This window comes from Mustela putorius, unplaced genomic scaffold (assembly GCF_011764305.1).
Source record: "Mustela putorius furo isolate JIRA1106 unplaced genomic scaffold, ASM1176430v1.1 tig00000835_pilon_pilon_pilon, whole genome shotgun sequence".
In the NCBI taxonomy this organism is placed as follows: Eukaryota; Metazoa; Chordata; class Mammalia; order Carnivora; family Mustelidae; genus Mustela; species Mustela putorius.
This window is the reverse complement of record NW_025421492.1, coordinates 8,563,039-8,585,482: the sequence shown is the minus strand read 5'-3', so window position 1 is coordinate 8,585,482 and position 22,444 is coordinate 8,563,039. Positions and strand designations below refer to the sequence as shown.

At 63.6% G+C, this 22,444-nt stretch overlaps 1 protein-coding gene across 9 annotated transcripts in view; it reads right to left on the bottom strand.

Annotated features, from left to right (window-relative positions):
- The window catches only part of NFATC1 (nuclear factor of activated T cells 1), a 95,061-nt gene that overhangs the window by 51,204 nt on the left and 21,413 nt on the right, over window positions 1–22,444 (bottom strand). For all 9 annotated transcript variants that reach the window (XM_045085262.1, XM_045085264.1, XM_045085265.1 and 6 more), the window contains 2 exons: window positions 17,513–17,672; window positions 459–661 (listed from right to left, as the gene is read on the bottom strand). In XM_045085262.1, the coding sequence (XP_044941197.1) occupies window positions 459–661; window positions 17,513–17,672 (363 nt within the window). The remainder of the gene's footprint in view (window positions 1–458; window positions 662–17,512; window positions 17,673–22,444) is intronic.

The window sequence follows — 22,444 nt, the reverse complement described above, 5'->3', positions numbered from 1 at the left end:
CACGTGACAGCACGCGAGGGAGACGGCCCGTTCCTCAGCCCCTGGGAGCGGAGCGTGGGGCGCCCGACAGTCTCGGGAGGAGGGGAGGAGGCCGCGGGTCGGGCCTTTTAAGGTCAGTCGTCAGCCCAGAGACGGCTTCCCTGGAGCACATCGGCGGCGACAGGGCCTCCCCACCCCGAGAGAACTCTGCACCCACCCACCGTCAGGGTCGCTGTGCGGTCACCCCCGAACTCAGAAATGACCCGGTGTCGTGTTCCTGAGGTGAACGCAGGCACAGGGGGACTGGCCACAGGAACTGAGCTGCTCAAGTGCCACGTGCCCAGAGGCAGAGGCCCTACCAAAACCCGTCCCCCTACGGACCTGTGCCTTCGACGGGTGCGGAGCCCAGGCCAGAGGCCGGGGGGAGGCCACGCGGCCCAGCGCCCGCCCCGAGCGCCCCGGCCACACGCAGAGCTTACATGGCTCGCATGTTGTTCTCGGGCAGCAGCGGGATCTCCAGGACTTTGGTGTTGGAGAGAATGGCTTCGTGACTGGTGGTGGAGACGGTCTTGCCCGTGATCCGGTGGACCTGATAGAAGGCGTGGGGTCTCAGGAGGCGGTCGTCGGCCGTCCCGATGAACAGCTGCAGGGTCAGAGGCTCGTTCTCCAAGTAGCCGTGAAGCTGGCAAGAGAACGAGAAGCCTCCGTACGCGTGCCGGCCCACGGCTCCGAGCCCACCCGCGTGTGCCGGCAGAGCGGACTCACGGAGAAAACGCGCAGCAGGTGATCGGCACTAAGTCCGCCCGCGGCCCGGTCCCCGTCCGCGTCCCTGTGACAGGCTCCTAGTCCCATGCTGGCCGGAGCACTGCTGTCGCCTCCGATCCAACACGCGCACCCACGTGTGTCACGCGGCATGTGCGTCGCACGCTCACCCAGTGCCCATGTACCCCGTGTCGCACGCACGCGCACATCTTGCACACGTGCCACCACCACGAGCAGCACCCCAGGCACCGATGTAGTGACGTGTGGCTGTGCTTGGCTCCTCCCGCCTCCCGCGAAGCCTCGACCTCCTCCCCGGCGCTTGTGACAACGCCGTCTGCCCTCTGCCTGGCACATTTCCGCCGAAAGGACCGCGTCCGGCTGGCGCCACCCACGAACCCAGGGCCACACCACGCCGTTCGCAACTCTCTCCCTCAACAATTCGGACGCGCCGGGCGGGTCAAGGTCCCCCTTCTCACTCGCAAACCGTCCTAACAGCAAAGAGGACACGTGCAGACAGCTGTAAACACTCGGATCCTCCGTCTCCCGGCTCAGGGCCCGTCCCCTCCAGGGGCAGGTGACGGCCACATGCAGCACCATGCCCGTCAGCCCGCGCCCCCGGAGCACCACCCAGAGCCCCAGATGGGTCCCGAAACCCTACGCCTCCTCACTTCTACTTTGTTTCTGTGTCATGGCCCTTGACAACGGCAGCCATTCAAACAACACCGTCCGAGGCACAGAGCGACGGCATCTGGGTAGGAACGCCACCAGTGCCACCAGAGGCCACTGCCGCCGGCCCGCAGCCAGAGTGGGCTCTCTGAGGAGCTACCGAAGGTGACCCTCGACGCGGACACACATCCCGCCCACCGGCCAAGGCTGCCAGGGCTGGACACCACCTGAGCCCCCCACAGCAGCCTCCTCCGTGCCCAAGGCAGGTAAGATGCAGGCGGCGGGGCTGGAAGGCACAGGGACAGCCACGTAGACACCCGGGCTCTGCCTCTGTGCCGCAGGGGGCCACCCCAGGGTCACCTCACCCAGCCGGGGTCGCCTCGCCCACCCCGAGGAGGCAGATACAGGGTCACAAGGACCTGCTGGTCCACGCAGGACCGTGGTGGCGGGACAGGCGGCCCCGTGCCCTCGGGGGCCAGCGCGGGCAGCAAACACCAGCAGGAACGGATGGACGGCGTCCCCGGCAGTGTGGCGGCTGGGAGGGCACGAGGCGAAGGCCGTGCCGGGGTGTCACAGGGATTCCCGGAGCTCTGACGTGAACCTAGACCGAGGGTCTCTCCGCAGGCAGGAGGCTGTGAGGAGGCGTCCAGGGCCGACCCTCGCACACCGCCTCCAGGCAGCGGGGTTTGTGCAGGCTGGCAAACCTCACGTCTCCATGGGAGAACCACAAACGTCAGACACCCACCGAGCAACAGCCCAGACGGGGGATGCGGGGCGAGGGCTGGTCTCCGCTGTCCTTCCGGGCACGGCGGCGGCTGCCAGGGGGGTGCAGTCATGGTCGTTGCTCCAGGGGCCGGTCACTGAGACGCCATGGGGACGCGGAAGGCCTGTGGGCTGGGCGCTCCCTTCTGAAGGCTCCTGGCTGCGCCCCCCGTGTGGCACCCCCCAGCCTCGGAAGGAACCCACTCTGTCCTGAGTCGCGGGTGCGTGCTTGCCAGCGGCCGTGAGGGGGGAAGGTCGGCTCCTCCCCAGCGTCGGGCAGAAAACCTCTCGCTTCCTGGAAAGTGCAGGTGTCCACGTGCCCAGTGCGTGCGCGTCGATTTTCACGTGGGCCGAGAGCCGAAGCCTCTCCAGGGTGCCCTGGCGTGGGGAGGAGGACACAGCCACGCCGGGCCCCACCGTCCGGGGCTGAGTGAGACCAGCTCCAGTGTGTCGCGACACGCGTCCAGAGCATGTGAACGTCTTCATCTTCAACCCGACTCAGAACCTTCAACACAAACGCTTCCGATGTCAGAGTGCCGGTCGAGAACTGAGACCGAGCCCCAGTATCGGTGAACCCAGGAACACGCCCGCAGCCACAAGGGTGCCTCAAGTCAGCGCGAGCCTTGAATCGAAGCCAAGCCAGGAATCGTTAACTTACTGTGTGAGTCGCTTAGAAAATGAGCCCCTACAAGTCCCATGAGAGCATCTGCACAACGACGGGCTGTCCACGGCGCAGATCCGCGCAGTCAGCAGCCTGAGTGCCGGGGCCCGGCCTGCCACCCGCCAGGGCAGAGAACTGGGCGCTTGTGCGTGAGGTCCCGGGGAGGGGCTGAGGGCCGGGGCACCCCGTGTGCTCAAGTCCCACAGGTACGGCAGGAGAGACCCTGATGTCACCTGGGCAACCTCCGAAGGTGGGTGCTCAGTGCAGGAGGTGGCACGGCTGGGGACGCAGAAGTGTTCTCAAGTGTCCCACTCACTCCGCACACGCCTGTACACTCACACGTGCAGACACACAACAGACACGCACACTCAGAGCTCAAGTGCACACAGATACACTCAGATCCCCCACTCAGATCACACATGCACACGCACGCCAGACCCCCCCACGCACACCCACACCCCACATGCACACACTCAGACCTCACACATGCACACACGCAGCAAACACTTGTGCACTCACAGTCAATATACATTAGGCACCACTCATATACACTCACAGGCACGCGAATACTCACACTGCAACCCCGTGGGCCTGTGCACACACCCACACTCACATCTGGACACACCATGGGGCACTGTGCTCTGTTGGGAAGGCGGGTGCGTTGGGCGCGCTGTTTGCAGCATTTTCTGCCTGTGACGGGCTCCACGCATCTGTGGACGTGGTCTCGTCCATGTGGCTTTTCCACATTAACACAGAGTCACTTCCCTCCGGATCCACAGGTGCCTGACCGACACGGACTCCACGCGCGTGTGCAGGCGTGTGCCCACGGCAGGGTCTCCGCGGGGGGCCCGGACGTGCCACAGCCATGTGTTCGGCAGGTGGAGAGGCCACAGCACGGCTTCTCTCAGCCCTGCACACGCACGCGCCGTCCCGTGACCCCGTGCACACGAGTCCCTCACTGAGCCATGCAGAGCCCACACGCAGCGCCCGTTTCGACGCGGTTCTCGCGGGGGCTGCTTCCGTCCCACAGAAACGAAACGCGTTTCCTCTCCCAGCTGAGACGCTTTCTTCCCACGTGAACACACAAGTGTGCCCAGGAGCGGTGCTGGGCAGGGCTGCAGCCAAGACCGGCTTGTCCGCCGCCGACTCCCGCAGCCTCTCTGGGGAGGGCCCTCAGCCTTTTGTCCACTGAACGAGCTCAGAAAGCTCAATGCCGAGCTAGACTCAAATCAGTGTTTCTGTGAGAGGAAACATGAAAGTAAAATCAGAGCCTGATTAAGGCACAATTTCCGCCACTTGCTCTTTCATTCCGTGACATTTAACACAATAAGACGTAAATGAGTCTTCGGCCAAAAGGTTTCTCGTGTGGCTGAGGCGTGTTCCAGACGGAGGGGAGGCAGCCCCACGGGCTTGACCGCGGCCCCGCTGCAGTCACACGCTTTGGAAATGAGCCTCCACGTCCCCCGGGACGGCCCTGTGGCGCCTCTGATAGCCGGCGGGACGCGGCGGATTCTGGGTACAGCTCGTCCTTTTAAAAACATGCCATTTCAGTGAAAACGGGCATATTTAAGGTTTATCCTGGGAGATAAACATCTATTATTTAAAACATGAAGTTCATTTTCAGGAAAGTCATTTGAATACTTCACACTTCCCCGCCTGGGCTTCATGCCCCTGGCACGTTCAGTGTCTGTCAAAACAATATTTACACAATTACCTGTCACAACAGTGACCTGTCTTTGCTTCAACTAAACTGAACAAAACGCAGCATTCCGTTTCCAAGGTGGAAGAACCGCTAATTTTTCCACACGTGAAAATGTTTGTTTTTAGCTCTGGTGCTGAACTCAGCACTTACGGGGAGGTGACAGGCGAGTGACAAGTGGGCCAAGTCCTCTGGAGGAGGGCGGCTGGCGCACGTGCAGCTCACAGGGTGTGGGGACCCGGCCAGCCCAGGGCCACGGCCCACTGCTCACGGGCCATGCGTTCACGGGGAAATGGTGCATTTCACAGCGTGTGAAATTTGTGTCTTCCCTCGAGGCCCAAACAAGCCGCACGGAGAGGGAAGCTCAACACCTTTTTAACGCCAAACTTGTGGTGACCACAGGGACTGCAAACCCAAGTAGCGCGAGCGCTGCTGCCACGGCAGGTCCTGAGTCCTCACCGGGCAGAGAGGCCGCGCCCGTGCCTACGAGGGGTCCCGCCCCCAAAAGGGTCTCCCGCACCCACACGCGCTCCCTCCCCGAGAAGGCGAGAGGCCTGGTCTCCGGACGTGGAGACGACGCCCTACAGCAGCAGGACTCGGACGGCGTCTGCGTGGTGGTGGCCTGTGGGTTAGCGGTCAGGGCAACTGGTGCCTGTGGCACCGCCGTACACAAACACACAGCCTGTCACCAGACGCCGACCCACCGCCCTGGAGACCTCATGAAGACAGGCAGAAAAGGAGAAAACCAGGAACGAGAACTTGGAGACCGAGCGGTCGGAGGAGAGCCCTTGATCCGTCTGAGAACACAGACATGACGGGTCCACGCGGGCCTTCCCGGGTCACGCCCCCAGGCACCTGCCAGGAACCGTGTGGGCCTTCACTGGGGGCTCCGGGCCCCGGTGCTGAGTGTGTGAGAGGCCTGTAGTCACACCGCCCAGTAAGGACACTCAGGACGACCTCGGAAAGCCGGCCATGCTGTGTGTGCGTGCGTGTGGACACACGTGTGCATGATTGTGCACGTGGGCCTGTGCGAGACAGCACGAGAGCAGATACGGATGGAGGTACAGGCGTGCGTCTCACTGGACGTGGGCAGAGAGGCCACTGGCACGTGGTTCGTGGTCAGGAAGCAGCTCCTGGGCAAGCGGGCACTGGGAGGACCAGGCAGGCCGAGGAGACGGGCACCAGCTCCAGGCCTCGCCCCCAAAGCACCTGCAGGAAACCCCGATGGCGTCTGCGGAGCAGAGATCCGGGCCCCACGAGACACCACGCCAAGTCACTTCCAGCAGCGTCACTGAGCGGACATTTTCCGTGGCAGAAAATCCCCCGGTTTGCACCGTGGAACTTGCGATGTGACGTCTTCCCCGTAAGCGACCTGGGGGACAGGACAGCAGGAAAGCAGGCTTGTTTTCCAGGTGAACGCCCGCGTCGTGCTGTTGTCTCCGGAAGGTGAAGGGAGATTCAGTCGTGGAGGACCGTGTGCCGCCTCAGCTCTGCCGGCGTCCGGGAGCCGCTGCTCACGCGTGGCCCTGAGTGAGGACACACAGCGTGTCGTCCCCGCAAGTCAAGTCCCAGCTTCTCTGAGGCAGGAGCGTCTAGAGAGCCTCTGTCACCCGGGCAGCCGACCTGCCAGGACTGGCGCCGTGTGCTGGCGGCCAGCCAAGCCCTGGCCGGGCGGGTCCAGCAGCCCGACTGTCCCACACCCGGACCCTGCCCTCTCTCAGAGGCGAGACTCCCACAAGGCCAGCACCGGCCCCTCGGCTGGCCGGAGCGAGGACCAAGTGACCAAGAGTCGCGACAGAGTGGGTCATGGCTCCCTCTTGAGGGACACAGAAGACAGGGACGCGTCGCTGTCCTCAGAGCATCCGATGGCGGCGACGGCGGGTCGAGCGGTTGCCATGACCACAGCCGCGCCACCGGAGAGGATGAAGGATGGACGCCTGTTCAACCAGAGCAGAAGGGGGACCTCAGGATGCGTCCCGCGTCTGTCCCGAGCCCTGAGCCTCTCTGACAGACTGCTACCCTGGGCCCCACGGCCTCGATGGCTTCGGTCTCGGTCCACGTCTCAGGCTGCGCCCAGAGTGTCTGTCTGAGCAGCGCCGGCTGTGAGAGCTGGTCTGGGCTGTGGTCAGCAGAACCCCGCGTGGAGCGTGTGGACGGGGGACTGGCCGCATCGCAGCAAGGCTAAGCACACCGTCCTCATGGCCACGCTTCGCTGACCCTGGACGCACGAGCACAGCTGAGTATCCACCGCGGGGAAGTAGCTCACAGGCCCCGGACGGAGGCCCTCACACACTGGAGCCCAGGCGCAGCCTCCGGGAGGGGTAAATGACCCCGAACCCTGTGTCACGGCCAGAGAGCAAGCAGAGTGACATCGCGCCCGCCACGCGCACACACGCGCACACACGTGAAGTACACAAATGCTCACTGGTGTGCACGCTTGCCTATCTGTGCGCGCAGGTGTGTGATCCTGTGTGTGCACGTGTGTGCGAGCATGGCTGTGTGCCTGTGGGGTGTGCAAGTGCATGTCTGTGCATGATGGCTGTATGAGTGCGCCTCTGGGTGTGAGTGTGCAAGCGCGTGTGCACGGGTGTGTACCACAGCCAGCGGCCGCACCAAGATGACACAGTCTCCCTAAAGTTGGGAGTCCCTCCCGGGAGCAAGTCTGAAGAAGGTCCTCAACCAGGTTTGCCCTCGGGTGGCGGCAGGTGTGTGCGGCGCAGGTCGGCTTCTCGCCGCGGGTCTGAACTGCACTTAGTCACGGACGAGAGCGGCTCCAGGGGGCGGCTCCTGTCAGGAAAACGAGCTCATTTCTAGAGTTTCCTGCATTTTGACACACAGAATTTTTCTTTCTGAATGGTGAAAAGTAAACCGTCACCGCCCAGTAAGCGGGCAAGGGTCTGTCGTGTGAGCATTTGGGAAGCACAGACGTCCGGAGGCGGCCCCTCAGGACCACCCGCCAGGGCCCACACGTGGCGCGGGGACACGTTCTGCCTCTGGGCTTACACTCACTTCGCCAACAGGACGGCTCGAGTTAATGAGGGACGTGAAACTTGCCAAGAACTTGTAACAGTCAACTGTCTACACAGAGAGTGTATTTTATCTCACTTGACGCCGGACGCCCATCCCGAACAAAACGTGGACAGAGCAGAGGCGGCCAAGAGGCTCAGGGCTCAACTGTCCCGTGGCCACACCTGCTCCCGCGTGTGGCGCCCGGACCCAAGCACCATGGGCGCGTCTGCTCTCGCTGCGGACGGGCCGCGTCGGGGAGGCTCCGGTGGGGCTGGCATCACACGTCCCCAGCTGCCGCCACCGTCCGGGACCAGCACGACGCCTCCGGGAGGAAGGTCCGCGGGTGCTGAGAGCAGGTGCGCAGCGTTGAGCGGCTCTGCGGTTGGGAGGCCGGAGCCAGCCTGGTTTCCGGTCGTGACCGAGGGAAACGGAGGCCCTGTCCTCGCCCACGACTCAGCCCCCACAGACACCCTGCCGGCAAACTTACCCGAACGCGGGAGTCCTGGGGCTCCAAGAGCCGGGTGGGCCTCCTTCTCTGGCCCTGGCAAAGCAAACCTGCCAGGACGCGGAATCTCATGTTCCCAGTGGTCAGGGACCCGGCGCATGTGACTTGGGGGCCCAGGAGAGCCCGCCGCTCGCCCCCTGCATCGTCAAGACCGCAGACCTACGCCCGCCGACAAAGGAGCCGGACGACACGTGGGAGAGCCGAGGAAGGCAGCGGAGCACGTCAGCGCGTGCGAGCTCTTCCCTCTGCAGCCCCTGCCCCTCAACGGGCACGTCTGTGCGTCAGGGACGGGTCAGGCTCCTATCCAGTGTGGCCCTCCCCTCCGAGCTCAGGGAAATGGGCAGGAGCCCCTGATGCCAGAGCGGCCATGCCACGGCAGTGCCCTAAGGGTCTTCGTGGAGGGCTCCCGGCCACAGGCCACGAGGGCAGAGCGGAGACTCTACAGACTGGCTCCCACTGAAGCAGAGGGCGATGGGCAGAGGCCAGACCGGTGGGGGGAGCTGGGGTGCACCACTAGCTGTGGCCATGGCGGGACAGCTCCCTGTGGGCAGCAGACACCTGGACCCGCTGCCCGCTGGCTCATGGCACGCAGGGGTCCTGTCCCACGGCAGGAGCAAAGCTCCCGGACCACCCTCACGGGCCAGCCGGCCCGACCCCTGCGGGCTGACCCTGCGCACGGACGGTGCATCTTCAGACGTGCCACGGAGCTGGTGTGCGGGGCGCTGCGGACGATGGGGGACCACACAGACACGTGGAAGCCACGGAAAAGAAGTTACATTAACGTCGGAGCAAAGAATGTTTTGCATGGAAACACTACATTTAGCATTTCTAATTAAAAACATGCTGAGAAACCCCGACTTTCTGCTGAGAAAAAAAATGATCTAGAAACAGTGCCGAAGGGCCCCAGAAACCATGAGGAAACACTAAGGTGAACCACAGCGGCAAACACACCTTCGGTGACTCCAGACCCCAAGGCAACCCGGGAACCTGGCCGCAGGGGAGAGACAGCAAACTTGTAGAAACATCTATCCTCGAGGAAAGCCCCAGCCACCATGTGGCAGGTGTGACTCGGCACAGGTCGGGGGCTCCCACAGGGACACATCCAGGGCTCCCAGGAGCTCCTGGGACCTGCCCCCAGAGACCCGGACATGCGGGAATGCCCGGTCCCATGAGGTGGCGTCCCCACAGAGCTCACTCACCGGATGCTCAAAGTCTCCCTCCCGCTTGCCACACAGACGTCCACGGTACGTGGGCTTGAACGGGGGGAGCACCCTCCACGCAGCCCTGGTCGCACAAAGCTCGCGTCTGTTACCTCCCCTGACCTCCTGCCGCCCCGGGATCTGCACGTGGGGTCGGTCAGAGGCCCCCGAGGCTGTGCTCCCGGACCCTCTTCTTCCTCAGGGCAGCACCTAGGAGTCCTGGCAGGACAACACCTGGTCAGTTTAACTGTCACTACGGTACGAGGAGGAGGTGTGGACAGAGCTGCAGCTGCAGGTGAACCTTCCAGAAGCCATGGCTGGCCTTGGTGTTAGCCCTCAGGGACCCAGGGGACCGTGGAGGCAGGGCCCCGGCAGGAAGGCTGACGGCCGCGGCATGCAGACAGCAGGTGGGACGTTGGCCTGTGGCCCGGCTGGCACCTCTCCTGGCAGCCAGTGCCATGGGGGCTGGTCAAGGCACGGCTGTGCGTCCCACCTCGGCACAGACGGGCCCACGGGCGGGCCGAGAGGGGTCTGTGCTGACACAGAGCAGAGTGCCCTGTCACAGACAAGAGCCCAGTGTTCTCCCGGAGGACGGGGGCCCGGGGGAGCCCAGCGCGGGGCGACCGCTCCCATTGGCGCAGAGCCGACGGCCAGTGCTCTGCTGCGCAGGAAGAAGCGTCCTTCATCTGGAGACTCCCCGCAAAGACACGGCAGCCTTCAGAAGGCACAGCCAGACAAAGGGTGAAAACCGGAGCGCCTGGAAAGGGGGTCACCACCCCCGGCCCATGTCGGCTCCCAGGACCCACGTGCAGGAGACGGGGTCCCACAGAGCTGTCGCCCACGGCCGGTACATCATGTCCCTGTCTTTCTGCAAGCACGAGGCCGCGTCGGGCAGCAGCTCTCTCCACGCCGGCCTGTACTCAGTGAGGCCCCGGGGGGATGACACCCAGTGTTTCCTCCTCAGGGGGAGAGCTCGGCTCACAGGCCAAACACCGGGCTGTTCCGGGCGCCCACGCGGAGGGCCAGCCGGCGGGAAGGAGGCCTAGCCTCGGAGCACATGGGACAGAGACTTCCCAGCCGGTCTCGCCCTGTGGGCCCCTGGCCCTGTGGCTCAGCGACCCTGGAGAGGGACGGCTGGGAGCGTGGGTTTCCCCGCTCTGATGTTTTTATTAAGGACGCCTGCTCTTCACCACTGTCCCAGTGGAACCGCCTGACCCCCATGCCGCCCGCACCTGACCTGACGTTTCGGACGCTTGGCCACAGTGAGCACAGACACCGCCTGTGTGTGGAAACGGTCCCTTCGAGGACGGCAGGAACCCGCCGGTGCTAATTAGAACACCGGGCACGATCGCGGGCCAGTGGCAGAGCTTCTGAGCCTGGAACCACCTTATTCTGAAGTCTGGACAGCCCTGAATGAGGAGGCCAGAGCCTCAAATCAGAGGGTTGCTGGTGGCATCCGCTGCTTCGCGACTCACGGACTTTACTCACAAGGGGGCATCTGGGGCCGCGAGGAAAACACGAGCCACACTTCCACCAGCTCTGCTAAATGACGAAACGCACACAGTTGTTTAAAACCCACAGTTAGGGACCTGCCTGTGTCACAAGCCGTTGCCACGACCCCGCATGCTCCCGCACAAAGACCACGTTTGGTCTGCTGGACGCCACAATGTTAGAGGGGCGCGCAGAGTGGAGTATCTCTCTCCATGGCCCCAGGAAGCCCCTCGGGCTTTCTGTTGAGGGACAAGTCCTTGCTGGCCATAAACGCAGATGGCTCTCTGCACATGGGGCTGGGCAGGTGCACCGGTCGTGGCCCCGCAGCGTGGGGGGCGCAGCGGCGCCGGCAGAAGCTTGTGTGCTTGGCAGACCCACTGCTTGGACGCAGCAGCAAGGGGAGGGGCAGCCCTGTGAGACACGAGTCCACGTCCTGTGCAGGTCGGCCACGCTGGCCACGGGGCGGGGGTCAGACCTGCATTTTATCTCCCTTGGTGTGGTTCTCGGCTGCTGGGCGGCCGTGGGATCTGAAGATCCTGATGCTCACACTCAGACACCCCTGCACATTTGCCATCAGGCACGAATGTCGTCTGGGAACACCCGTCCGTCTGTCCTCTGTGGGAATCCTGGCTTTCCGGGTGAACAGCCCAGTCCTGCGAGTAGGAGGCAACACCCACTAGGACGACTCAAGTAAGAACCTGTAGGCCAGACCCTAGAGTGATGGAAACGAGCTGAGAGTGCACACGCCCACCTTCGAAGCCCAGGACGGTTTCCGGGGGCGCCGGAACCCTCGCTCCGGGGCCACGAGCTGCGTGAAACAGTGAGTCACCATGGTGGCCCGGTCCCTGCCGGCTTCCTTGCTATGTCCATGCCCTCCCTTGGGGCTTCTGCCCGGACGTGGCAGCAAATACCATGTTCTGTGGAGGTCCAGGTAAGCCGAGAAGCCAGGTGCCAGGGAGACACTGGCACCCCAGGGCACAGCCACCCTACGTGCACCCGAAGCCAGAGCCCCCCTGACCACACCTGCGCCTGCAGCCAGGACTCACGTGCCAGCCCCCCCCATGCTGCTCACATGGCCGGGGGGCCCCCCAAGGTCCCGCAGAGGGTCCACAGCCAATTCTACCATCACCAGAAGGGGCCTCGCTGCCCCTTGACCGTGACTGGGAGCCAAACGGACGGCACACGCTGTGAACCCGACGTGGTGCTTCCAACTTCATGAGACCGTCCCTGGGTTTCCGGTTTCAGCGACCTTTGAATTATTCACACACAAGCGCCTCCTGTGAGGTGGGTTGGACGCTGTCGAGCACTTGTTTGGGTGACTCAGTAAGCAGAGCTGGGCGGTTTGACCCTGGGTCAGAGGTCAGCGATGTCCCCCAGGTCGCTGCTTGGGCCCCTGCAGGGCTGGTGGGAACAGGGGACCCTGCTCTGGGGATGGGGCCCAGGGAAACCAGAACCAGCAGAGCATTGGTGGCAACGCGGTTGGCCCCGGCGAGGGGACCCTGCAGCACGAGGCCGTGGCGTGTCAGCAGCCACCCTGGAGGAGGACCGGCCTTTCCGTACCCCCACTCTCCCCCCCAAAAGGGGAGGCCCACAGCAGGCCCGCCCTCCCCGCCCAGGACCCAGGGGCCGGGCCTCTGAGAACCCAGGAGGCCTTGCTCTCAGGCACACCAAGCTGCCGGCCCCTGGACAGGCGCAGACAGACCTCCTGGGCTTGTGACACCCGGGCTGCACCCGGGGTGCAGGGTGGGCAGCCTGGGAGGGCCCAGGAGCACGGGCCAACATCCTTCCCAACTGTGGGTATGAACACAGGAGCTCAGGAGAGACGATACTGGCCGGGGTCCCACAGGCTCCAGCACCCGCCCGTTGAGACGCTCTCGGGGTCCCACAGGCTCCAGCACCCGCCCGTTGAGACGCTCTCGGGGTCCCACAGGCTCCAGCTCCCGCCCGTTGAGACGCTCTCGGGGTCCCACAGGCTCCAGCACCCGCCCGTTGAGACGCTCTCGGGGTCCCACAGGCTCCAGCTCCCGCCCGTTGAGACGCTCTCGGGGTCCCACAGGCTCCAGCACCCGCCCGTTGAGACGCTCTCGGGGTCCCACAGGCTCCAGCTCCCGCCCGTTGAGACGCTCTCGGGGTCCCACAGGCTCCAGCTCCCGCCCGTTGAGACGCTCTCGGGGTCCCACAGGCTCCAGCACCCGCCCGTTGAGACGCTCTCGGGGTCCCACAGGCTCCAGCTCCCGCCCGTTGAGACGCTCTCGGGGTCCCACAGGCTCCAGCTCCCGCCCGTTGAGACGCTCTCGGGGTCCCACAGGCTCCAGCTCCCGCCCGTTGAGACGCTCTCGGGGTCCCACAGGCTCCAGCACCCGCCCGTTGAGACGCTCTCGGGGTCCCACAGGCTCCAGCTCCCGCCCGTTGAGACGCTCTCGGGGTCCCACAGGCTCCAGCTCCCGCCCGTTGAGACGCTCTCGGGGTCCCACAGGCTCCAGCTCCCGCCCGTTGAGACGCTCTCGGGGTCCCACAGGCTCCAGCTCCCGCCCGTTGAGACGCTCTCGGGGTCCCACAGGCTCCAGCTCCCGCCCGTTGAGACGCTCTCGGGGTCCCACAGGCTCCAGCTCCCGCCCGTTGAGACGCTCTCGGGGTCCCACAGGCTCCAGCTCCCGCCCGTTGAGACGCTCTCGGGGTCCCACAGGCTCCAGCTCCCGCCCGTTGAGACGCTCTCGGGGTCCCACAGGCTCCAGCACCCCCGCCCGTTGAGACGCTCTCGGGGTCCCACAGGCTCCAGCTCCCGCCCGTTGAGACGCTCTCGGGGTCCCACAGGCTCCAGCTCCCGCCCGTTGAGACGCTCTCGGGGTCCCACAGGCTCCAGCTCCCGCCCGTTGAGACGCTCTCGGGGTCCCACAGGCTCCAGCTCCCGCCCGTTGAGACGCTCTCGGGGGTCCCACAGGCTCCAGCTCCCGCCCGTTGAGACGCTCTCGGGGTCCCACAGGCTCCAGCTCCCGCCCGTTGAGACGCTCTCGGGGTCCCACAGGCTCCAGCTCCCGCCCGTTGAGACGCTCTCGGGCCGCACGCACAAGCGCGGAGGGACCACAAGAACACGGAAAGGCCCTCCCCACCCCGCAGTCCTGCTCTGACTGTGTCTGGGAAGGATGCCGCGTGTGTCGCGGTGCGTCTTGGATGCGGGCTGGGCGGCTCCTTCCTGCGGTCACTGACGCTGCGGAAAAGGAGCAGGTCCTCCCTCTGGGGCCCAGCGGGAGCACCTCCGTCTGCAGAAAATGGCGGCTGTGACCGAGACGCCTGGGGTTGACGGTCTGGTCAACGGCAGCAGGGGTGGGAACCGCGCATTTCTATGGGGCTCCCCGGTGCCTGCGACGGCCTCCGTCGGTCCGGACCAGAGCCCACCTGCCGCAGACCCACCGGCCGCAGGGCAACTGGTGGTCTACGTGGCTTCCCAGGAACTGCCCGTGGCGTGGCCCGGCTCCTGCAGAGGCAGCAGCGGGCGTGGCGCCAGAGACCGCGTCAGAGGATACGCGAAAATAGCTCAGCACAGAATAAAACTTGTGGTTAGTGTGCTTTCGCGGCAACGGGACGCTTTTCTATTTTCATTTGTTTTGTAATTGTGCGCAATTTCTATTTTTATCCAATTTGTGGTCCACCAACTGAAAAAGAAAGCAAACCCCCAAAGCCCCCTCTTCATAACTGCTTACCTCACCCCTGCACAGACACACACTCACTCCTCCTCAGGTCCATCAGAAAGCCCCAGATTACTAATCTACCTCACCCCTGCACGGACACACACTCACTCTGCTGCGGGTCCATCAGAAAGCCCCAGATTACTAATCTACCTCAGCCCTGCACGGACACACACTCACTCTGCTGCGGGTCCATCAGAAAGCGCCAGTTACTAATCTACCTCACCCCTGCACGGACACACACTCACTCTGCTGCGGGTCCATCAGAAAGCGCCAGTTACTAATCTACCTCACCCCTGCACGGACACACACTCACTCTGCTGCGGGTCCATCAGAAAGCCCCAGATTACTAATCTACCTCAGCCCTGCACGGACACACACTCACTCTGCTGCGGGTCCATCAGAAAGCGCCAGTTACTAATCTACCTCACCCCTGCACGGACACACACTCACTCTGCTGCGGGTCCATCAGAAAGCGCCAGTTACTAATCTACCTCAGCCCTGCACGGACACACACTCACTCTGCTGCGGGTCCATCAGAAAGCGCCAGTTACTAATCTACCTCAGCCCTGCACGGACACACACTCACTCTGCTGCGGGTCCATCAGAAAGCGCCAGTTACTAATCTACCTCACCCCTGCACGGACACACACTCACTCTGCTGCGGGTCCATCAGAAAGCGCCAGTTACTAATCTACCTCACCCCCGCACGGACACACACTCACTCTGCTGCGGGTCCATCAGAAAGCGCCAGTTACTAATCTCCCGGGGGAAGTGCTGACAGCACCTGACGTTTTCTGCTGAACACCATTTACTTTTTGCAGTTCACACGCAGGGTTGAGGGAGGTTCACCCCCTTTAAACACAAAACCGGCCCCTCCATCTGCCTTCACTTCATCTGAAATAATTTGTAACATATTTTAAATACTGTTTCAAGTTGTTAATTTCTCCGCAATGTCTACACTGACAGATGAACGCCATTCTGAGGCCGGGGTGGGGGTGGGGGTGGGGGTGGGGGGTCCAGTAAGGTGTGAGCGGCAACAGCAGCCCCCAGGGCCCAGGGGCCGCCTTCCCTAGTCCTCCAGGAGTCCTCCCTCGAGGGAGCCCAGAGGCGGTCCCCAAGGAGTCTCGAGCTTTGCATTTCAACACAAAAGGTAATGTTTGCGGCTGCTCCCTCCAGGGCAGGACCCAGGCCCCTTGCCGCTGTAATTTCAAGAAATGGCCATTATTCCTCTGCTGCCCAATTCTCTCTTCTCCTGGAGCTGCCTTATCCCCACCTGCACCGGCCACTCTGCTCCGAGCAGCAGCAGCGGGAAAGGGAGTTAAGTGTCCAGTTACGGAGCTCGGCTAATGCGGCATTGTTCGTCCTCCGTCCTCCGGGGAGGTGAGGCTGAAATCGTCCAACTGGCTGCCGCGTGCGGACGGTCCCTGGCCAAGCAAGCAGGTACTAATTGGCACCAAGCACACGGCCACAAACACCGCCCCACGCCCTCCCACCAACCCCACGCTGCTGGGCGGACGGCTCTCTTGCCGGGGGCTACATCCCCGGCAGGATTTCTTCTTATCTAAATGGCATAAAATAAAGACACAGGTGCCCTGCTGAGCACCTTCTACCCGCCTCGTTCCCCCAATGACAGGTTGGGACCCACGGTCAACAGGGGGGATGGGGGTGCAAACTTGCCCCGTCCCCCGCCTGGAGCTCTGGGCAGGAGAGTAAAGCCGTCGCACATAGCCACCGAGAGTCCCGCCACTGGGCTGGCCAGGAGGGTCAAAGATTGTCGGCAACGCGTCAAAGTCCGCTGACGTCCACACAGCAGCCAAGCTCTGTGCCCACACATCCTCCACGGGGTGAAGGGTGACACCTTTGGGCAGTGGTCACTACCTGTGTCTTGGCTACCAAGGGGTCCCCAGGTGACCAACGACAAATGTTCCAACTCGAAAGCCAAGAACCTTATTCCCCTCCAAGTGTCTGGCGTGGGAGATCTGCTCCTGGAATCAGCCCCGTTGTGGGCGGGAGACCCCAGCCCGGTCCCGACTGCGTGTGGCTTCTCTTCCCTTGGATGCTCCCCGATGCCCGGTGCATCCGGGCAGGTCCTCTCTCCCTCCCGCGTCCTGCTTGAGGAATCCCAAAGCAGGGAAAAGGACAGACGACGCGCTGGGAAGCCGACGGGACCAGCCCATGGGCCCACCCAGGAGCTCCAGGAGCTCCGGCCCGTGGTCTGTGTGGAGCAGAGCGCGCTCCTGGGCCGGGGCCACACCCAGAAAACTCCACCTTCTCCAAGGAAGGAAGTCTTTAAATCGACCTTCCACACGGGAGGTGGGGGCGCGTCCACGGTGCTCCCGCAAACGCCGGCCAGTGCTCTTTGGGACTGGCTGTTAGGGGACCCCTGGGATGCGGGGCGGCGGACGGCCCCGCAGAGCAGAGGAGGGGAGGGGAGGGCGAGACCCTGGGCGGCGAGCTCTGTGCGGCACGTGGACGGCCCTCCTGGCCTCTGACAACAGGAACCTCCTCAAAAATAAAACATCTTCGTTTAAAGGTTATATTTATTTTCTTTTAAAACTGCTATTCCAGAACACCTTAAAAAAAGGAAAAACCCCCAGGGCTGAGTCTCCTGGGACTGGCGGAAGGTGCCCCATCCACACGGCCCACCCGCGCTACCAGGGACGTGAGGCAGACCCTCGGGCTGTTTCCCAGCTGCCCCATCCCGTCTGAACCAGCCTGCCCCGGGGGAGACGCGGTATAGGCAGTGTCGTGCGGACGCGGCAACAGCACACCCTCAGCCGCCCACACGAGGCCCAGGCCACGGCCCCACCGACCACGGCCTGGCACGTGGACTGCCCCCTGCGGGCTTTGGGACTCACTGGAGAGGCTTCCCGTTTTCACACAAAGCTAAGGGTCGGTGACGGCAGCTATGGGGTCCCCGCACTCCGCCACCACGCACAGAGAAGCACAGACCACGGGGGCCCACGCCGCAGAGCTCACGCGCCTGGCTGAGAACGGGAGAAGCCACGCCGGCTGCTGCCATGGGGGCCACTCCAGCCGCTGCTCCCACCTCTGGGCTCGGGCGCGTCCCCCAGGGAAAGACCCCGGTACCTGCACGCTGGGGTGTCCTCCAGCCGATGCCTTCACGGCCCCCCGGCTCCCCTCCGTCTCGTAGTGGGCTCTGTGGTGGGGCTTGGGCTGCACCTCGATCCTCAGCTCGTAGGGTCCCGAGCGCGACGGCAGCTGCCAGTCTAGGGCCGGGAGTGACGGGCTGAAAGGGAACACACAGGGCGTTACAGAGCACGCCGAGCGCGGCCCAGGACCACACCCCATTAACGTCCCCGTCAGCGAGGACAAGGTAGAGCCACCGGCTACGGGAGGATGATGACGCCACGGCCCGTCTGGTCTTCCGGACGACGTTCTGGAGCAAGAGGGAAACACCCTCCACGCATGACCCTTCCCTCGTGGTGACAAGGCTAATTATGAACTTCCTTGTCAGACGGGTTCCAGAACTGAAGACCTTTCCCAAACCACCAAAGAGCGAGCCTGTCCTGAGAGCCGGGAGCCCGGCCCCAATGCCCCCTCGGGCAGGACCTCAGGGTCTGGACTCGGCTGGTCCTTTCTTCTCGGTGTGACCACAGCCCCTCAGGCTCACAATCCGCACGACACAGGACCATTCTAGTCAAGACCACGAGGACACGGGGAAACCACGGCGCCGCACACTGTCTCCTGTGCGAGCTGGTTCGTCGTCCTGGCTCTGGGGAGGGGACAGGGAGGGTGTGTGGCAGGTGCCAGGGCCTGTGTGCCGAGCCCACAGGAAGCACAGTGGCGCAGACGATGAACGTGAGATTTTGCAAAAGGCGGCGCCCGGCCACTTGCACCCAGGTCCTGCTCTCCCTACAGAGGAGGCCTCTGGGCCTCACCCTGTAAACTGGTCACGGTCGGCCATAAGGAGCTGCAGACGGCGATGTCCCCACAGGACCAGGGTCTGGCCCAGAGGCCGCCTCTCCCCCCAGAGCCCGTGTCTACGCCTGCCATGCCCATTCTGATTCGGTTTCAATGAGATGAAACCTGAGGCCCGGGGTCTGGTTGGCATATTTCTCACTGTGTAGACAAACCTCAGGGATCCCTAGAGCAACTGACCCGGCGCTGCGACCAATTAAAAGTGGGACAAAGACACGTGTGTGTGGAGAACCCGCATCTGCCCAGGACAGGGCCGAGGTCCACGGGAAACACCAGGGTCCTGAGCGACTCACGGAGCCGCCAAACGGGACTTCCTGACAACGGGAAAGTCACGGTGCGGCCGCAGGCATTTCCCAGACACGGTATCGGCCACTCGCCTGACTTCCGGGGACACCTGCACGCGGAAGGAGAAGGGCCTCGGCAGCCTCGGGAGGGGGCGCGGCGGTCAGAGACCAGGCACAGGGACGCCTGACCGCGGCCAGTCAGAGCGCCCCCGGCCCCTGGCCCAGCTGTAAATCTCACGCACGCTGTCTGCCTCGGCCAAGACTGTCCGCTGTCCACGGCAAAGACAGAAAAGCTTAGGTCCATCCACCTCCTGAGAGAGAAAGAGCCGAAGGGAGGGTGGCAACCAGTCCCGAAAGTTTGGGTGACGGGCACGTGCCGTGAACACGACAGAGGATGACGTCCGCGGTGCTGACGGGCTCTCGGGCCTCGGACGGAGTCTGCACACCCTGTGTGTGGCCCGACGGGGCAGTGACAGGCGATGGAAGTGGCGGTTCGAGTGAATTCAGCGGCTGAGAGGCGAGGCCTGAGCCTGGAGAGACGGGGGGACCCCACAGCCTCGGCCCCACGTCCCCCCCCGAGGAGCATCTGTAGATGCTGCGGTCTCAGCCCAGCTCCGGGCTTCCTGCCGAGCATCTCAGAGGGGTGCGTACCCGGAGCCCCTGCAGGTGACGTGGCTCTTCCAGAAGCCACACGGTCAGTGCGATCAGGAAACCTCAGGCCGCAGACCACGGGCGCTGTCTGCAATGGCCCACGTGTGCCCACTCCTGCGTCTCCACAGCTGGGAGCGCGTGCGTGAGCCTTCTCACGGGGAAAGGGACACATTGTGACAAAATGACACGGAGGACTGGATACCCCGGCTTTTCTTTAAACTAAAGACGTCTCCAGCATCTGAGCGTTTAGTTAAAATGACACGACATCACGACACCCGTCCCGCTGTCACTGATCAGCACCGCGCCGGCCGCTGTGAGAGGGGAAGGTCCCGAGTGCAGTCTGGGCCGCCCTCCTGGTCCCTGCTGTAGCCCAGACGCAGGCTCCATCCAAGAGGCTGCACACTCGAGGCTCCCCACATGTCTGCAGACGGCGGCCGGGGACGCTGGGGCCCCTGGTGACCTCGCGGATGCCACTTCTCCGTAGGTGCGAGCCGCGGGAGCAAGACCACCCCCTGACTTTGGCAATGCCTCCAAAGCGCCATGAAACCTCCGGCCCGGCCCCAAGAGTTGGCTCCCGCCTGACTGACCGCCAGCGTCCTTAGGGTCACCCGCCGCCACAGACCGTACTCACCCTTCCCGGCCCACTGGGCACGCGAGTCTCACAGGTAACGACTTATGCTTTCTCGGGCAGCGGGACGTGGTCTCGGGAACTCCGTGTGAAACACTAACTCACAGCACGCGACCCAGGAAGAGCACTCGGTGGGGCGACAGGAGCCGGCTGAACTGCCTTAACTTGAGGCACCAACGCATCTTGTCCCCAAAGCCAACGGGTCCAGGTGCAGCCTGGCGCAGAGGGGCCTCTGGGAGGTGCGCAGCCACGAAGGTGCACGTCCCATGGACACACTCCCGGGTTTTCTTCTAGAAGCATCTGTTCCAGGAAAAGCCGAGCAGCCCCTACAGGCCACATGGTTTCCCCGAATTCTGGAATGGCTCACGCCCATAAGAAGACGACCATGACGCCGCCTCGCTCAGCAGCACGGAAGGTTACTGAGGAGCAAAGCAGAGACCCAAGAGCCCTCTTGTCCCCCAGAACCCACCAGGGTCCAGGCACTCACACGGCAGACGGGCTTGGGGATGGCGGCTGAGGGGAGCTCGGCAACTTTCTGTGAATCTGGATTTCTTACAGATCCCAGAGTTTTGGAAATGCCTGTTCCTGTGGCCTGGCCGGCTCGGGGGATCTTCGGTTGCGAGACGGAGCCCCAGCCAGAGTCTGCGGTCAGCACGGGAGGGTCCTTCTGCCTCTACCCCCGCCCCCAAATAACAGAAGAAATAAATTGATTTTTAAAATCCTCATCCTCGTGCTTGGGAAACAGAAGTTCAAGCCTGTGCCCGTTACTACTGTCACCGCCCCCAGAAGAGGCCACTGAGCTAGGGTCGCCCATGGGCCCCTGCCTCCCACCCTGAGTCAGTCCTGAGGGCCTGCGGGGTGCGGCTCCAGACAAGGCATCACTCCCCACCTGGGGTAGGGGCTCCCGCGCCAGCCGCCCACCCCCCCCTTCCGCCGGGAGTTCTGGGCCCTGCAGGTGGGGGACCCGGCTGACCCTGCCCCGTGTGCTGGGGCGCCCCGTGGAGCAGCACAAGGGGAGCGGGTCACCCCGTGGAGCAGCACAAGGGGAGCGGGTCACAGTCTCCCCGGCGCCTCTTCTGTGCGTGGGTGAGGCCTCCTGTGGGGAGAAGGGGCCCCGCACTCCCAGTCTGAATCAGCCCTGCCCGCAGAGCCGCTGCCACAGCCCATTTCCCACGAGAAAAGCCTTTCAACTTTTACTGAACCTCTGTGTTCCCTCCACATAGGAAAGCACGACCTCGACACCGACGTGCTGTGATCTGCAGTAGAGAACACCTAGCGTTCCGCCCCGGAGCGGCTGTCCCGGTGCCCCGCAAGGCCCCCCGTGTGCCACCGCGGGCTGCCTGCTCCATGCCTCGCCCGGACGCTGAACTCAACGCCCTTCTGGCCGACCCTTCTGGGCGCTCCGTGACCAGCTCGTAGGCAAAGCCGGACGCCGCGCAGTGACTGCGGTTCCCTCCAGCGTTTCTGAGTGAGGGGACCCAGCACCCTAGGGGCCCGGCCACTGCGAGAAACGCTGAGCCATGGGCAACCGTCTGCACCCGGAGCCCCAAACCAGTGTGATCTGACGACACCGGCCCAGGCTCGGCCGCCCTGGCCAGCAGCCGGGAGACCGTGGCTAACGGGACCGAGGCAGGACTTAACGATTTACACCATCTCAACAGGGACCACGGGCGCCCGAGCGGGACACCAGACGTCTGCCTCCAAAGGGAAGTGCACACACCATTTTGCCAAAACCTGAGGCCAGAATTCCGGCAAACACCCAGATTCAGCACCAACTAGAAAAAACAAATCAAAACAGGGCTTCCCAGGACAGACGAGCACGGCAAGCAACACCACAGGGGCAGCTGTGGGACTCCTGCCTGGGTAGGGGGCCTGATGGCTCACGCTCCCGTGACTCTAAACACGAGTCCCCAGTTTGAAAGACACGCAGCGCGTCTGTCCGCGCGACAACAGCGGGACGGCGAGGCCGTGTGCTGAGACAGCGGGGGTGGGGGGCGGACAAGTGCCGTGAGTCAGGGGACCCTGTGCTGAGTGTTGCCCACGGTTTTCTGCAGTAGGAAGCGGAGTGTGGTTGTCACGGACGGGGCAAAGCGAACATCTCGGCCGCTGCGGCTGACTGGGCCGGGGGCTGCCGGGGCTCACTCTGCTTCTCATTTTCCTAGAATTTCGGTGTCTACGGCTGAGAACGTTACTTGGAGAGCTGGAAACACAACCCGGTCTCCAAGGCCCTGCTTCCTCCTGCTCCTCGCTGGCCCGGTGAGGAGCCCAGTCTGGAAAGCCCCTAGAGCCGCGGCGCCTGACGGCCCTCCTGGATTCCCTGGGGTGCCATGGCCCCGGGGTCCGAAAACTGTGCACAAGTCAGCTGATCCGGAATCTCGGGGCAAGCTCTCCTGCCCTCGCTGGAGCCCAGAGGCAAGGCGAGCCTTCTGCCTCAACAATTTGAGTAAAATCCCTTCACTTCTGAAGTTTCCAAGCCCTCAGGCCCACACAGACTCATCACTCAGAGGAAAGCTATAA